The sequence below is a fragment of the Vidua chalybeata genome, chromosome 7 (genome assembly GCF_026979565.1).
Source record: "Vidua chalybeata isolate OUT-0048 chromosome 7, bVidCha1 merged haplotype, whole genome shotgun sequence".
Classification (NCBI taxonomy): domain Eukaryota; kingdom Metazoa; phylum Chordata; class Aves; order Passeriformes; family Viduidae; genus Vidua; species Vidua chalybeata.
The window spans coordinates 18,611,674-18,626,864 of record NC_071536.1 but is presented as its reverse complement, the minus strand read 5'-3'; the positions used below and the strand labels follow the sequence as shown (position 1 = coordinate 18,626,864).

At 35.5% G+C, this 15,191-nt stretch overlaps 1 protein-coding gene across 3 annotated transcripts in view; it reads right to left on the bottom strand.

The window, feature by feature from the left end:
• LOC128790949 (neurabin-1-like) overlaps positions 1-15,191 on the bottom strand; it is a 37,737-nt gene that overhangs the window by 19,032 nt on the left and 3,514 nt on the right. For all 3 annotated transcript variants that reach the window (XM_053948162.1, XM_053948164.1, XM_053948163.1), the window contains exons 3-11: positions 7,877-8,009; positions 7,371-7,491; positions 6,754-6,858; positions 6,460-6,580; positions 5,890-6,036; positions 4,138-4,191; positions 2,114-2,343; positions 365-461; positions 92-278 (exon numbers count right to left, since the gene is read on the bottom strand). In XM_053948162.1, the coding sequence (XP_053804137.1) occupies positions 92-278; positions 365-461; positions 2,114-2,343; positions 4,138-4,191; positions 5,890-6,036; positions 6,460-6,580; positions 6,754-6,858; positions 7,371-7,491; positions 7,877-8,009 (1,195 nt within the window). The remainder of the gene's footprint in view (positions 1-91; positions 279-364; positions 462-2,113; positions 2,344-4,137; positions 4,192-5,889; positions 6,037-6,459; positions 6,581-6,753; positions 6,859-7,370; positions 7,492-7,876; positions 8,010-15,191) is intronic.

Below are 15,191 nucleotides of genomic sequence, written 5' to 3'. Positions count from 1 at the left end.
TTCACTTCTCTTAACAACAAAAAAACCACTATACATATAACTCCCCCTAATTTTCCTTAAGTGCAAATAAAAATTACTACAATCTACTTACCAGAAATCAGCATGTCTAAAGAATTTATTCTTTCTTCTATTGATTTGGATTCTTTTTCATTGTCGTCTTTTATCTTTGACTCGTTAGATTGGCCTGGACTTTGACAGTCATCTTCCAATAAACTGCCACCTTCAAACACATAAGGCATTTTCTCATATGCTTTTAATTTATTTTCAAGCTCTGAAATCTGCAAGAATTAAAATTCAGAAATGAGAATTTCTCCAAAGTCTCCAAAAATACAAAAGTTTATTTCAAAATATAATACTGCTTTACTTTTTCCTGATATATTTTCAGTTGTTCTGCATATTTCTGGTCTCTCTCTTCAAGTAGCTTTGAATGATCTTCTTCTTTCTTCAAAAATTCTATTTCTCTGGTGAAAGAAATATATACATGTCTATGAAGTAGTAATATACAGAAATGTAGAAAAACATGTTAAACAGAAATATGCACAACTGCATTTACTAAAAAGCATTCCATTAGTGAATGGTGACAAAAACCAATCTGCAAGGTATAACTGATTCATTAATCTTATAATGTCATAAAATTATGTATTTATTTGTATGCTTCTACTGTCTTCAAAAGAAAATACAGACGCCTGTGATCTACTCTGGGCAGAAAAGGATGTATGGCAACACTTTTTCTGCGAAGTTACAACCATCTCTCATTTTAAAAGTGGCAAGCTGCATATGCATAAGCCTGAAATACATGCACGACTCCAATCATTACATCTTACTTTCTTCCACAAAGATACATGCACACACACAGAATGTTTCCTTCCAAAAGCTATGGCAAAATTCTTTGCTGGAAAATAAATTGTATTTCAAGTTTCTACTTGGTTCATCCTACAGCAATTGCAATGGCTGGGTTTTACAAAAAAGAAATAACGACTACAAGAAGGAAACAAAAATTAAAGCTGTTTTTGCCTGCAACATATGGAATGACACACAAAACCAGAAAATAAGCATAAAACATCTACAACAGATGCAAAAGCTTCAGGGACAATCAAACGAGTAATGGGAATTTGCTAAACAGCAAGGGAATGGAACGTAGCATGTTAGCAGTCATCTTCACGTACTTTTGAACTTCCATGCGGATAAGCTTGGGAGGAGAGGGGAAAGGAAACCTTTAAACAGCTCACCAAACAGCACAAAAATGTACTGTGAAAAATAACACTTCTGGATGTGGACTACAGAGCAAAAGATCATAATAAATTGCCTTTAAAAGTAAGTAGCAAGTGGAGAAATTGGGAACAACAGTATTATAGGCTTACAGCAACTACCAAAAGCAACAGTTGTGTTTTGTATTATCAGGACACATCTACAAATATTTTGCAATTACCTCTTTTTTTGCTAAGAGGGAAGATCATTGAACAATTAGACACTACCACAAAACAATAGTGATGGAGTCCCCCACAGGTATATCTAATAAACAATATTATTTCTATTAAAAAACCGAAAGCCTTTAACAGATTGAAGATACTGTTTTCATACTGCCATTTTAGTGGGCTAGATACATATCCCCAAACTTAATTCCTCTCTTAATTTCTCCTACAAGATATAACTAACTCAGACTAAATCACATGTATCTGGTATTATGAAATATCTTTTGATGCCTACTCTATCTGGAACATTGAAGTCAGCCAAGCTGAGGGTTTTTCACAAAGAGCAACAGGTATTGCCTGACACCTCATATCAAATTTCAAGTATACTTCCAAAAAGTATAGATGCATTTCAGCTTTTAAATGAAGTTGTTTTTTTAAAGTTGTCATTGAAATATTAAAGAATTTTTCCTCAGCTATAAATCAAAAGTAGCAGCAAGATTTTCAGAGAACCTTTCCAGAAGTTGGTGATGTAAGGTATGGAATAATTCAGCATTTGTAGCCCACTTCTTCCCTGCACTCTAACAAATGAAAAGAAAGTATGTTAAGCAAATTCTGTTCCCCTAGGTATTGCTGACAGTTTTCTCCAAGTTGTAGAAAACATACAAGCAATAAATAGAGACCTGGTATTTTGGGATACTTACTTTTGTTGGTAGTCTTTAAGCAATTTCTTGGCCTTGTTGTATTTCTTTTCAAGAGCATCACATTGTTCTTGAGTCTCTTTAAGACGCTCATTTACTGTTTTGCATAAATTTTGTGCCTCTAACCAGTAGGTCTCTAACTTTTTAATTTTCTCTTTGCTTTCATCCAAGTTTTGCTGTAGTTGGGCTCGATTAAATTTCCATTCACTTTTTTCTGCTTCAACAACTTTTAACTGAAAAGATTAATACTGAACAAATTAATCTAATCTAAAAGATGAAATAAAAACCAGTTGCTGATACTTGTTTAAGTACAGAATAGCTAATAAAAATGACATACTTATCAGTAATACGAAAACAGGACACAACTTTTAAAGTAATCACATCAACTCTTCCAACCCTTGCTAATCTAATCAAGTTTAGAACTGAAACTCAAGAGTCTTTTACTGCTTTCTCATTGGTATTGCATCTTTCTAGACAGATTAAATGACCAAGATCTGTATTATTAGTTTATATTGTTTAAGATCTCACCAGATCTTAATATCTCTGGAGAGGCCTACTTTGAATACCTTCAAAGGCAACCACAGATGAAGAATCTTAACCTGCCTTAGACAAGCTCCCTGTCCTACTACTTTGTTACCAATACCTTTTTGAATAAAGATAGCATGACCAGTTGATCTTCCCTGGTAACTTTATATGATACTGGTCTTCCTAATCAATGATGGCACGTGCAGGGTTTCCTTTTCTTGAGCTCATGTATGAAACCACCAAATATTCCCTCCGTAAAGGAAAGGGATGCCACCCCTTCAGCTTGATAGCAGCCACATTACACATGGGAATGTTAACATGTGAAGCTCTCCAGGCCTTGGAGGAGTGAACGGGCAAGATACAGCTTAGTTTGTCCATGCCTCCTTCTCTGGGGATACCACTTCCACTGAGGAAATAAATCACTGCTTTTGAAGCCAGTTAAGATCACCTGCCAACGGAACAAGGATGTTGAAAGGACCGAGAATTTCTTGAATTTAAAAACGGGGTCGTAAGTTGTACTAACACCAACATTTTTAACAGCTTTTGTGCAATCCAGCTGGGCCACACACCAAGAATACTAGAAAGAGGAGAAGCACTGTCAGAAATCAAAAAGGGAACTGTCATAAGTAGTTTTGTCTGCCTTGCCTCAACAATTGCAGAGTGCACAAAATACCCCAATAGATACTGCTACTGAGAATTACTGCAAACTGAAGCACTATGTCCTCTTCACTTGCTACCTGTTCCCAGCAATGTGCTCCAACTTGTCCTAGGATATGCATTTCTGAGCAAGGCAACACAGAAGGGCAATGGAATAAAAGAAGCTGCTCATTCAGACACAGTATTTTCAGAAAAAGGCCATGTACAAATCTGCACCAGGGGAAAAAGCAGCAAAAAAGAACAAGAAACCCTTTCTCAGAATAAGCAGAGGCATTGAACAATCTTCATCAAAAAACAAAACTACTGAAAAAAACTCTCTGCCCAGACCAGGTCAGAAATTTGAGGAGGGAAAGAGGATAACAGAAATAACTTTCTGGTAACAGAAAGACAGCCACAAACCATTGTCTGGCCAAATCTATTCTCAAATAAGACAAGTTCGATCCACTGGTAATATTCTCATATTTGTTTATGAGCAGTTTCATACAGCTCTCCCCAATATTCAGCTACTCTAAGCAGAAATACTGAAGCATTCATTTTGAAGTGGAGACTTGGGGTTTTTTTTAGTTGTTTTATGTGACTTTTGGGACTTTACTTGTTAGGTTGATTTCTTTTTTTTTTTTTTTTTTATTTTTAAATTGAGCATAGCTCTTCAGCTCATTCAGAAATATCTGTCTAGCATAGAGTAGAGAGCGCCTGAGGCATAAACTGATTGCTGCCTTTTGCATTCAGCCTATTCCTGGTAAAATCAGTAGCCATAAAAGCAAAACAAAAAAAAAAAAACCAACCCCAAAACAAACCACCCAACAAAAAAAACCTAACAATAATTATATTCTTTGAAAACTTACTTTCTCCTTCAGTTGATTCACTTCAGCTGTTGTTACTGCATGTTTTAATTGTAGCTGGAACAGATGAAAAAAACTCTATGAGCACACACAAAATTACATTTGAAAATGCTAGTTTTAAGTATTTCTCCATGATTCCCTTTTTCCCCAAACCATTGTTAGAGTGGTATAAAGTCAACATAATTATTGGTCAATTACAGGAGAAGTAATCATGAGCTTTTATTTGAAAAAAATTAAAAATTACTCAAACCTCAAGCAAATTCCACAGTACATAACCACCCTAAAAATCTCCCATTGTTGTCTATACATTAAGCTGAAAAGATTACGATGAAATTTCAATGTGCCAGGATAATGAAAAGGCAGCAATGACAACTGGGACATAGAATAAAGGAAAAACTTAACAGTACTAAATATTTTTACAATCAGCACTTAAAAATAAAAGTGCTGGCTTTATTTTAAAATTAAGCCATGTATTTTTACACCACAAATCTTCATAGGATTATTAGAAATCAAAAAGACTACACTTAAGCCAAATATAAAGATTTTTTTAAACAAGTATTAATTGTTCCTTGTATCTCTTTCCATCTGCAGAGATTTTCTTTTTTTGTCAAGGCACATTGCACTAATCCCAAATTAAAACTGGTGAATCCATGACAATTCTTCATTTAGATTTTGTTAGTAACAGCACAGTAATGATCCTGCATGAGATTATGATTGTATCCCAAGTAAATACAGCACTTAAGAAGCTTCAGCTTGCTGCAATGCTTCCAAACCTAGAAAAATTGTGAATGTTCTCTAGAGATCAGCAGCCTGCAACTTCTTCACTGACACATTATCAAGAGAACAAACTTAGGAGATCTGCAAAAAAACAATCCTTCACAAAAATAAGCTGATGTAGCAGCAAATAGCATCTGACAAAACAGTTTCTTTGCAGTATATTTTTCTCCTCCCAGAGTGAAAATGACAGGCACTTAAATCTACCACAGAAGCCTGGACTCCTAAATGCCAAAGTCTGTACCATTTAAGTCCCTGACTAAATCCCACAGCCCTGAATAAAGCAAATATGCTCTTTTATAAAAACCTTGGGAAAAGAGAACCGTACTATTTCCAATTACGTTGTGATTCAGAGCCTGGAATGCCCTATTGGGTTTACAAATCCATTCCTTCCAAAAAACACACCATAAAAATACTCTCCAAGCCAAAAATATGCCTATCTACAGAATCAAGTGCTTTTATGTACACAGATTTCTCAGAAGACTGCAGAGACTAAACCAAGAAATTAGATACGTATTTCATGTCTTCCTGAAAAACATCTTACAACAACACCTGAGTCCATTCAAAACAGGCATATTTGCACAACCCCCACGCTCTCTGCAGCTAAAGCCATTCTACTGGACAGCAAACACAAGCCAATGGGCCACAGGAGAACTAAGTGAAGCATCGTATCTATCTAATGCAATACTCAGATAACAAGGACAGAGTTGGGGCTGGGTTCTACTGCCTGCTTCCAATGGCTTTTAAAATTTAATTTAAATCAAAAGATTGTTTAATGTAAATATGCATGGGAAAATGGATATAAAAATTACAGAAGACCTACATTCCAATGGACATTTACCAGAATATTTATTGGTGACACTGGGAAAAAACAAACCCAAAGCAACGAGAGAGAACATGAAGGAGATTATATCCAAATCCTACAAGGTTCAGGTATTTCCCAGGGCATCACAATGAATATTTAAGAAACTGCTACAACACCTCTTTAAATTTAAGAAGAGACTGTGCTGAATCCATATCCAGTAGTAAACCAATATCTTCATTTTCAGGAAGATCAAAAACTTCTACAGATTTTCCATGTAAATGTGACTCATATGTATCCTCCTCATCATCATCATAGTCATCATCCTGAAAAAATGAGAAAATCATGACATTCTGTAACACACAGACACTCTTTTGCATTAAGGTAGTAGCAATAACCAAAGCATAGAATCAAGGAATCCAACCAGTTGCATAACTTTTCTCGACTAGTTACTATTCCTTTTTAATTTCTTATACCTGTGGTAAGTGTTAAAGATGACTTGCAAACACCTTCATCAAAGTTCCACAAAAGAGAGCTAAGACAGACATGCATGAAACTACCACATAGAGCTGACAGTTAAAAGTGTTTTTTGGATTAGTGATAAAGCAAAAACCATGTGCCTTGACAGCAGTAGGGTTTGAAGTGCTTATTTTCCTGTTCTTAACAAGTGCCTGTGTTATACTTTTTTTACTTCAGTTTGATTAAATCCCACCATTCACCCCATTAGCAAAGCATGAACAATGTTTTACCTGCTCTGTATCATCATGAACATAGTGCTGCTCGTACAGACATCTCTCTTGCTCTAAGGTCTCACTAATTAGACGGGCTACTTCACTCTCAGCCCCTGGCTTCTCTCTCCCAATCAGGAACCTACAGGAAAAAAAAATTATCTTGCAGCAAAAAATCTCAAGACATGCTTAAGAAGTGAGTTTGCTACACTGTTGCCTTCCACATCTTTGTAAAATTTTCATACTGTGGTTTTGTATTCTCCGTGAATGAAAAATGTCAAAAAGAAACTATTATTTCAGAGAAAACATACATACCTCACAGTGCCTTTGGTGTTCTTCAGTACAGTGGCTGCAAAGAACTGAGTAACTCCCACTAGACTTATGCCATCAACCTCAACAATCTGATCATTTACTTGAATTCTGTAAAATAAATAAATGCTTAGCTATCAGTTAAATAATAGTATTTTGGCTTGAAACATTTTTGACATGACAAATACCACTTAAAACTCACTAGTATTTACAATGATAAATTCTGACCCCATTGAAATTGCTTTAAAATAGTGTCCTCGTCCTCTGTTACTATGCAAATCATCAATTCAAATTTACACAGTATTTGACTTGATGATTTTTACATTATTTACACAGTGATTGGTGTTATGGAGTGTCAACATGATTTTGTGGTACTTCTACAGATGAGCTCATTTTGGATGTTTCTCACATGTGCTGTAAGCAGATCTACAGTTACTTAGCAAAAATGTCCTATAATAAAAAACTCATTTTTTAAAATTTAACATAAAGCAGGAATGTAATAATCATTCAGCTGCATTCAGTACTTTTGTACTTTTAATCACAGTATTCAGCATATCTAATGAAAGCAACTGGGCTCACTTGGAAATTTGTAAAAAGCATAATTGATTCAATAAAAAACTCACCGTCCATCCCTCTGAGCAGCTCCACCATCTGTTATTGTTTTTACAAAAATACCTAGTTTTTCCAGTCCCTGATCAGCACCAACTCCCATTCCAATGATACTGATGCCCAGACCCCTGTCACCTAAGGGATTAAAAAATCTAACATTAGCTGCATGACATATGATGTTAGCAGTACTGAGTTGTTTCAAAGCATTCCAAGTCTTTCTACACAAAAGATAATAGAAATTCACTTTTAAAAAGAGAAAAAAATAGAACACATTTTATATGTAGATACTACTTAAAGCCTTTTTGCCCTGTAGCCTTACTAACTTCAATTCAGAATGACAATCTGCACTTAGTAGAGGCCTGCCCAGTTAACACTTACTAAAATTCACCAGAACCAGCCACAAATCTAACCCTAGACACATATTCAAAAATTCAAGACCTAAATTTGGGGAATATACAGTTATGGTTTTATCTTTTGTTCCCATAGTATCTCTTGCAAATGTTCAAGATTTGATTTGTACCTTTTTCAATTTCCACAGGAAACACTTCCATTTTTTCCACCCTTTTCTCAAGTTCATACTCAGCTGAGGCTGCCACAGGGTCAACTTCTTCATTACGTCTATCATAGTCCTCATTTGAGTAAGTACTGAAAACCTAAAAAATGTAACAGAAAACTTTTTAAAATGTCTTCTCACCTCCTTTCAAACATCATATAATTGAAAGACAATCCACAAGGAAATTATTATGGTATTTTCAGAGATCTCATTTTCTAAACAACCATCAATTTAATAATTACTGCTGCTGTCACACAGTTTCCAGCTTGCACAGAAGTAACACTTTAAGTTTCAAAACAATTACTTTAACAGATTTTATCTTGCAAATGCACCAAACAGTTAAAAGAAATCAGTCAGCTCCTCTTTGATATCGTGTGACTTTTTTATTAGGACTACATTCCACCAAATCCTTCCTCTCTTCTTCCCTCCCCCCACACCATCTGCCAATTGCAGTGTTTCAAACAGATGTAGTTTTCTGATTCTGCAAGGGAATCACGCAGTTTCCCAGGAAAAGGAAATGCCTTGCTACATACATTACTATTTTTAGTATTCACTCCTGCTGAGTTTCTGAATTGTTAAAAATAAAAGATAAACAAACAACATAAATTAAGACAGAAATCTAGAAAGGAAGAATAAGTTATATGTAACAGGGTTAATCTTACATATTAGCATGTTCATTAATTGTATTTAAATTAAGAAGTTTGGAAAAAAAAAGGAAAAATATCGCACCCCCATTTGTCTTATCTGCTAAATGTTTTGCAGGCACTGAGTGTTTTATCCAACATCACTGTAAGACAAAAAACAGCCATTGCAGCTGCAGCAGCCATCTCCCTAATCAAGAACATGCAGCACTGACATGAAGTTCATTTACACTGGCTTACTATATTTTTGCAACTGTTGTATTTTCCGCTGAGACTACCTAAACAGGTAACTGCAATGATGGAAATACAACAGCGTTAACTGTAATTAACATTTTCCCTGTGAATTTACATTCACTAGTGTATAGCTTTAGCTCTGCAGAGCAGTAGATTCAGACACTGGAAAATGGTCATTGAAACAGATTATCGAAAGGCAACCAATATAATTCAGTATTTCCCATGAGGAGCCTACTGTATCACCTTCAGACTACAACTTGAGATCAGTTTCACAAACTCTTCCCAAACCCTGCAAAACACCTACTCCAGAAATGTGGCATGGCCATATAGTCAGTCCAGTAAGCAAGCAAGATTAGATCCAGTTGGCTGAAAGGGAAGGAAGAAATCCACTCTCAGAAATCTTATGTCCTCCACAATTAAAGAAACTTCCTTAGAAGCTGTTATTCCTACATCTTGCATAAAGGTTAATAAATAAACTCCTCATGACTTATACAGATACCAGCAGGCAACAACTGGACACAGGACAACAAGGGTCACACTTACAGTATGTCTTCCATGAACTTTATAGAAAAAATCTGCAAAACAAAGAAAACCATCTAAATGGTCTCATTCTACCACTATCAGAAAAAAGGTGGCCAAGTTCTTTAAATTAATCACCCTCTTCAGCCCCCAAATCACTAAATAGGATATGCAGCAGAAGCATTTCATGAAGCATTATTCACCCTTTGGAACAAGACCAGCCTAGTTTGTTTATTTTTCATCCCAACAGAAAAAGCAGCATCTCCAAAAACATAGTCAAATGATAATAAGATGAAATTTCAACTAAAAGGAAGTTCATGAGTGGACAAATGATAACTTGTTAGTGAGAATATTTGAGTTACTGAGGACAAATGAAATACCGAGGCATGAAAAAAAGTATGAATTCATATACATACAATCTAGTATTAACAGTATGACTAGAATGTTAAAAAGATAACTATCAAATGGTTGAAGGAGCACAATGTGGAGAACGGCAGTAGTTCATTTCGGAGACAGTGACAACAGTATTTTCTTAGTTCTTTACTACTCAGTGGTCTAACAGAGCATAAGATGATGCAAATAGTTACTTTCTACTGAAGAATGACATTACCACAGGGATGACCAGTTCCTTGCACAACAGTATAAAGTGCTAGAAACTTGGAGAAGCAAAGTTGCATTGTAACAACAGCATTATGTAAGCTGCAAGTCCTAGGCCACCAGCATTAAAATAGCTCTGGAACTTCTAAAAATGATTTATTATTTTTCCAGCTTAAAAGTAAAAGAATTGTATTTTAGAGTCTCATGGAATTTGCTCATTTTTATACAAAATTGATCACAGGAATTGTTCATCTACCAGGAGTGGATAACAGAATTTAAAACTAGTGGCTTAAATTCCAGTGATATTTATAATTGCTATTAATAAAACAATGGCATAAACATATCTATGCAAATGAAGAATCCTAATATTTATGCATACTAGCTTTCTAAGAAAAGCCTGTTTGAAACCAAATCTGCATAATTCACACTTTTGACTTAAAGTGACAGTTGACAACTGTATGATAACATTTGGGTAATATTCTAAAAACCATAACCTCACAATTAAAAGAAGAGAGTCCCATTTCAAAATAGCTAGAACAACACACCTCTCTCCAAACTTCAGAAAAAGAACTGTTAGGAAAGACACCAATTTACAAAGAAAGAAAAAAAGTAAAACTTATAACCAGAAGCCAAACACTGCAAAAACAGAAAGAAAAGCAAAAGCACACTACAAAAACTATAACTGAAGAGTCAAGGGTAGAATACAGAATTTTTTATTGTGGAATCATAACATTCCGTTCATCTTTTATGAGAAAGAAAAAAATGTTGATATTAATATAGAAAATACAGAACTGGTCAGCAAGTTGTTCTTGCCAAGTAGCAAAAGTAACATTTAAATGTGGATAATAAATAATGTAAGTTCACAGTTTAGAAGAGTGATGAGAAAGCTAAACATGTTCATCCCTGCACTATGTCTGGCAGGGTTTAGTCACTGAATCAAATGCATTACAGACAAAAGAATTCTAATCTTACTATTCAGAAACCACTGCTAGCTAGAGATTTTAAAATTATTAGTACCACAACTGGTATTTTTAAAAGATATATTTCAGCAAACACAAGTTATTGGCTCAACACAGGGGAAACAGATGAATTTTACTGTGGAAACCATGTGAATTTCACAAGCCTTTTACCACAGCTTGTCATATATCCAGGAGGTTACCCAATCTATTATTGTAAAACTTACATATCAAACATTTACTAAAAATCAAACCAGAAGATGTATGATTAAAAAAAAAGAAAAAAGCCAAAGACAGCTTGAGCTGAAACAGCCTTTTTCCAGACAGCTGAACAATCATCATAGCATCAAAAAACAAGGACCCATAAAGGCACCAGAAAGATTCATCACAGAACTTTTTAACACAGGTAAACCTATAAGCAGAATTAAATGCATTTAGGCTTAATAAACATTTAACTTAAGATAAATTTTACTTATATGAAAACTAAACTTTCAATAAAGGTTTAAAGATTATATTTTCTCAAAAAACCCCAAAACAACAAAAAATTTCAAATGTGTGAGAAAATATATACCTTCTTCCTCCAGTTATTATCCATGTTTTTAACCTCTCATACTGTTAAGTAAGTTGCAGGAATGCCATACTCTCCGATGCACACAGAACAAAACAGAATTATTTTTTGTGAAAAGTCACTGAAAAGCACCATGGAGAGACTGAGATGAAAATATGAAGAGAAGTTATTTTGATGTTACATTATAAATGTTGTAATGTTGATAAGCAGAGCTTCAAAACAATTAAAATCTATGACTTTAAACAAGCAAATTGTCATTGGAAAAGATCCCAAAGTAAAATAGAAAAACACATTATTTTTGTCAAGAAAAAAAATATTAATTCCCACATGTAAGTCAATTCTGTTTAAATCTACTCTCAAATCAAATCTATTTTCCTTCATCAACCCTCACCCACATCATATACTTGCTTCTTAATGCCACAGAAGCACTTTACTGAAGTGCTTGAGCAATGGCTGACAATTGACCAGCCATCAATTCTCTAATTACTGAAGAAACTCCAGGGTTTGGGTATCTTCAACCAGCCGGTGTATTTCGTGCCCCTTTTTGTGTACGACATCGTAAGTACACAAGTGAACGGTTCAAAAATCAGAGGCTGTAGGAAGCTGAAGCACCACACTACAACGTTGTGTTAAAACACCAGTCTACACATTGATCTAGAAAATTTGTGCATCTCCTAAAAGTGCATCTTCTAAAAGCATTTGCAGATATGCTGTCAAAATCTAATTCAAGAGTTATCTTCATTTAGCTCTTCATTAACTTCCACAGTAAGCAGTTTTGTACTAAAAACGTTGAAGAATAGGAAAGGCTGAACACCACTACCATTTGTGCCCAGCTATACATAAAACAGCTTTACTGTGATGTGCAAGACAAATGGCAATACTATGAAGCATTCCTATATTCTCTCAGAAGCAGCTGAAACTAGACTGGTTAGGACAACACACAAACTATGAAACTGCTTTCAGTTTCCTTATGAGACAAATTTATGCTCAGCTGTGACAAATATAAAAGTAATGCCTTTTTGAAGGTTTGGGGTTTGCTCTGTTTACTTTTTTAAACTGTTTTCTTGACTAAACCAGCTCAAAATATATTACTATTCACAAAAAGCTGGGAACAGACACTCCCATGCAACATAAACTAGATAACACTGATAAGCAAACAGAAGCAAACAGCAGCAGCACTGTACTGTCTTTTCAGCTTACCTGAGCTACAGAATTTCTAAGGATCATAAATCATTGCAGAAGGTAGTCACTGTGCTATTAAAGGCTTGGAGGACAAAGTTTGACACAGTCAGAGGTGAAAACATCTCAAGAAATCAATTTGAAAACAAGCATTTGTTTTCCTAACAGAAAGTTTCAAAATTACAAACGTCAAACAGCACTCAAGTCATTACATTTATGTTAATTAAAGCCTTTCAAGGTAATCTCATAACAGACAGCAAGTTAATGTCTACATTACAAGGCAAAATGAAATATAAGGGGATGGCAGAAGAATTACCTGATGCTATTTGCATTGTGTGTAATGTTGATTGTTTACACAGTTTACTCAGAAAACTTTAAGACAAAGGCAAATTCAGTTCCCTTGCAAATACCTTGGACTGCTGAGTGTGCTTTACATTCCTTACTGGCTTCATATGTGGCAATAAGAGACTAAAAATTGCTCATGTACCATAACACAAACCTGGGCTGTGAAGTTCTGCTAATAACTGTACTAAACTACTCCAGGAAAATAAATTCTCTAAACTACTCCAGGAAAATAAGAACCAAGATAAAATGTTCCCCACGGTTTGGAAAGATCAAACAGCAGCAAGACTTAAGAAAGTCTGGTCACCCACAGCAAGTAAAAAATCCCATATGTCATTTATCAACAGCTTCTATGGAATTTAAACACTTCTTTTAAAGTCTCAGCTGTGCTTGCTTTCACAGGCACAGGGCAACACAAAAACAGAGTATTTGTGTAATTATGTTCCATCTTTCTGGAAGTTATCAGATCAAATTATGTTCTCAAGCCCTGCTACAGATGTCAACAATTATGGACCTCCATCACAGGTCAGATGCAGTGCTAACAGTGTTAGCTACCTTATACACCCCCTGGGAGCTCCACAGTCTCCTTCTTTTACTCAAAGACCTTGCCAATATTACAACTGACTAGAAGCTTTGAAACAGAAATATTAACCACGTTCTCTTTGTTGCAGCAGTATAAATGCTATTTTAAAGGTGCCTTAAGTTCTATCCATTACCAACAGACATATCCAACCTCCCTTTTTCATATTTCAAATACAACAGTCAAAGCTCCATCACTGCAGAATGCTGAAGATCTGAGAATGTGCTTTTTCTTGCCCAATACATTCTGAACATTTTGAGTTCTTCAACTCTACCAGACACCTGCTAAACAGCAACTGCAAGAGATACAGATGGTTTCTTTGTCATCACTAGAGATGCAGAATGAAAGTAGCAAAAACGCAAGAGGCCTCTCTCAGGAGCATCTGTGAGGAGAAGAATCACAGACCTTCTCTAGTGGCTATGAATGTCTGAAAATGGCACTCACATTTTAGTCAAACTTATTAGACTAAATAAAGCTGAAAAAAAGAAGCTACTAACTAGGATACATTTCTCACTATGGCACTGATCTAAGCTGTGGGTAGAGACCAGGAATAATCTTTTAGCTACCAGAGATTTTTCCCTCTTACAATTTAAGATGCACCAAAATCGATGAAGAAAGATGGAGAGATTTCCTTCTGTAAGGTAAAACTGGGATTTTCTAAAAGGTTATTGAGATATCAAAAATATACAACTAAAGAAAGTTCTGGGTAGGCATAAAAAAGTTGGAAATTTTTATTTTACAGAGTACAAATCCCCAAAACCATATAACTGAGACTTATTCCCACTAAGTATCATAGAAAACATGAAGCAAAAAGGCAGACATGGGAACAGAAATCATTGCTTAGACAAAAGGAACAAAGAGGGAAAACCTATTCAAAATAACATGCAGAAAGTGGTCTCTATACCCAATGTAGGAAAGATACAGTCAAGTTTCACTGATAGGGGATAAAGGAAGGCAAGTATCACAAGCTTCAATTCAAGGGCCTTAAAATGTATCTCAGTAACCCTATTGCTATTAAGTACAGTTTATTCTGGCAATCCAAGTGCGGCCTTATGGCAAGAACTATGTTATTCTCATAGGAAACCGCTAACAGTTGTTTCTAACCATTCATCTCTCGATTGTGAAATGATAATCTGAGACAGGTTGCTTCCTGTGGCTTTCAGAGAAGCAGCTATAATTGAACAGTGCTTGTTACCAAAACCTGAGTTTTTGTCTACATGAGAGCTTCCATCACAGCTGGCACTGAGATTTCTACTAGGGCTTTCAACTATGTCTGGCATAGACACAGCAAAGAAGGCAAAGTCTGTTAACGGCCACTGCTTCAGTAGGATATCAGCAATGATCAGTAAAACCCTGCCTACAGCAGGAAGTCACTTAACACATTTATAGTACACTCTACATGGCACTTTGCTCAGATACTGACTGCACAAATGCATGTAGAAATGGACTGATGCCCCTCTGGCTCTCTCCCAGCCCTAACCAGACTCATTATGCAGTTTTCAATAGCACAACTCTCCCCTTCACTGCTCCAGGTCACCACTAAAGCAACATCAACTAGAAGAAAAGCCATACAAAGTCAGCTTGTCTATGGAGAGACTATAAAAAACCCACATGCAACAAAACTCACATTTTGCCAAATTTTTTTGCCACAATCAAAACATCTTCT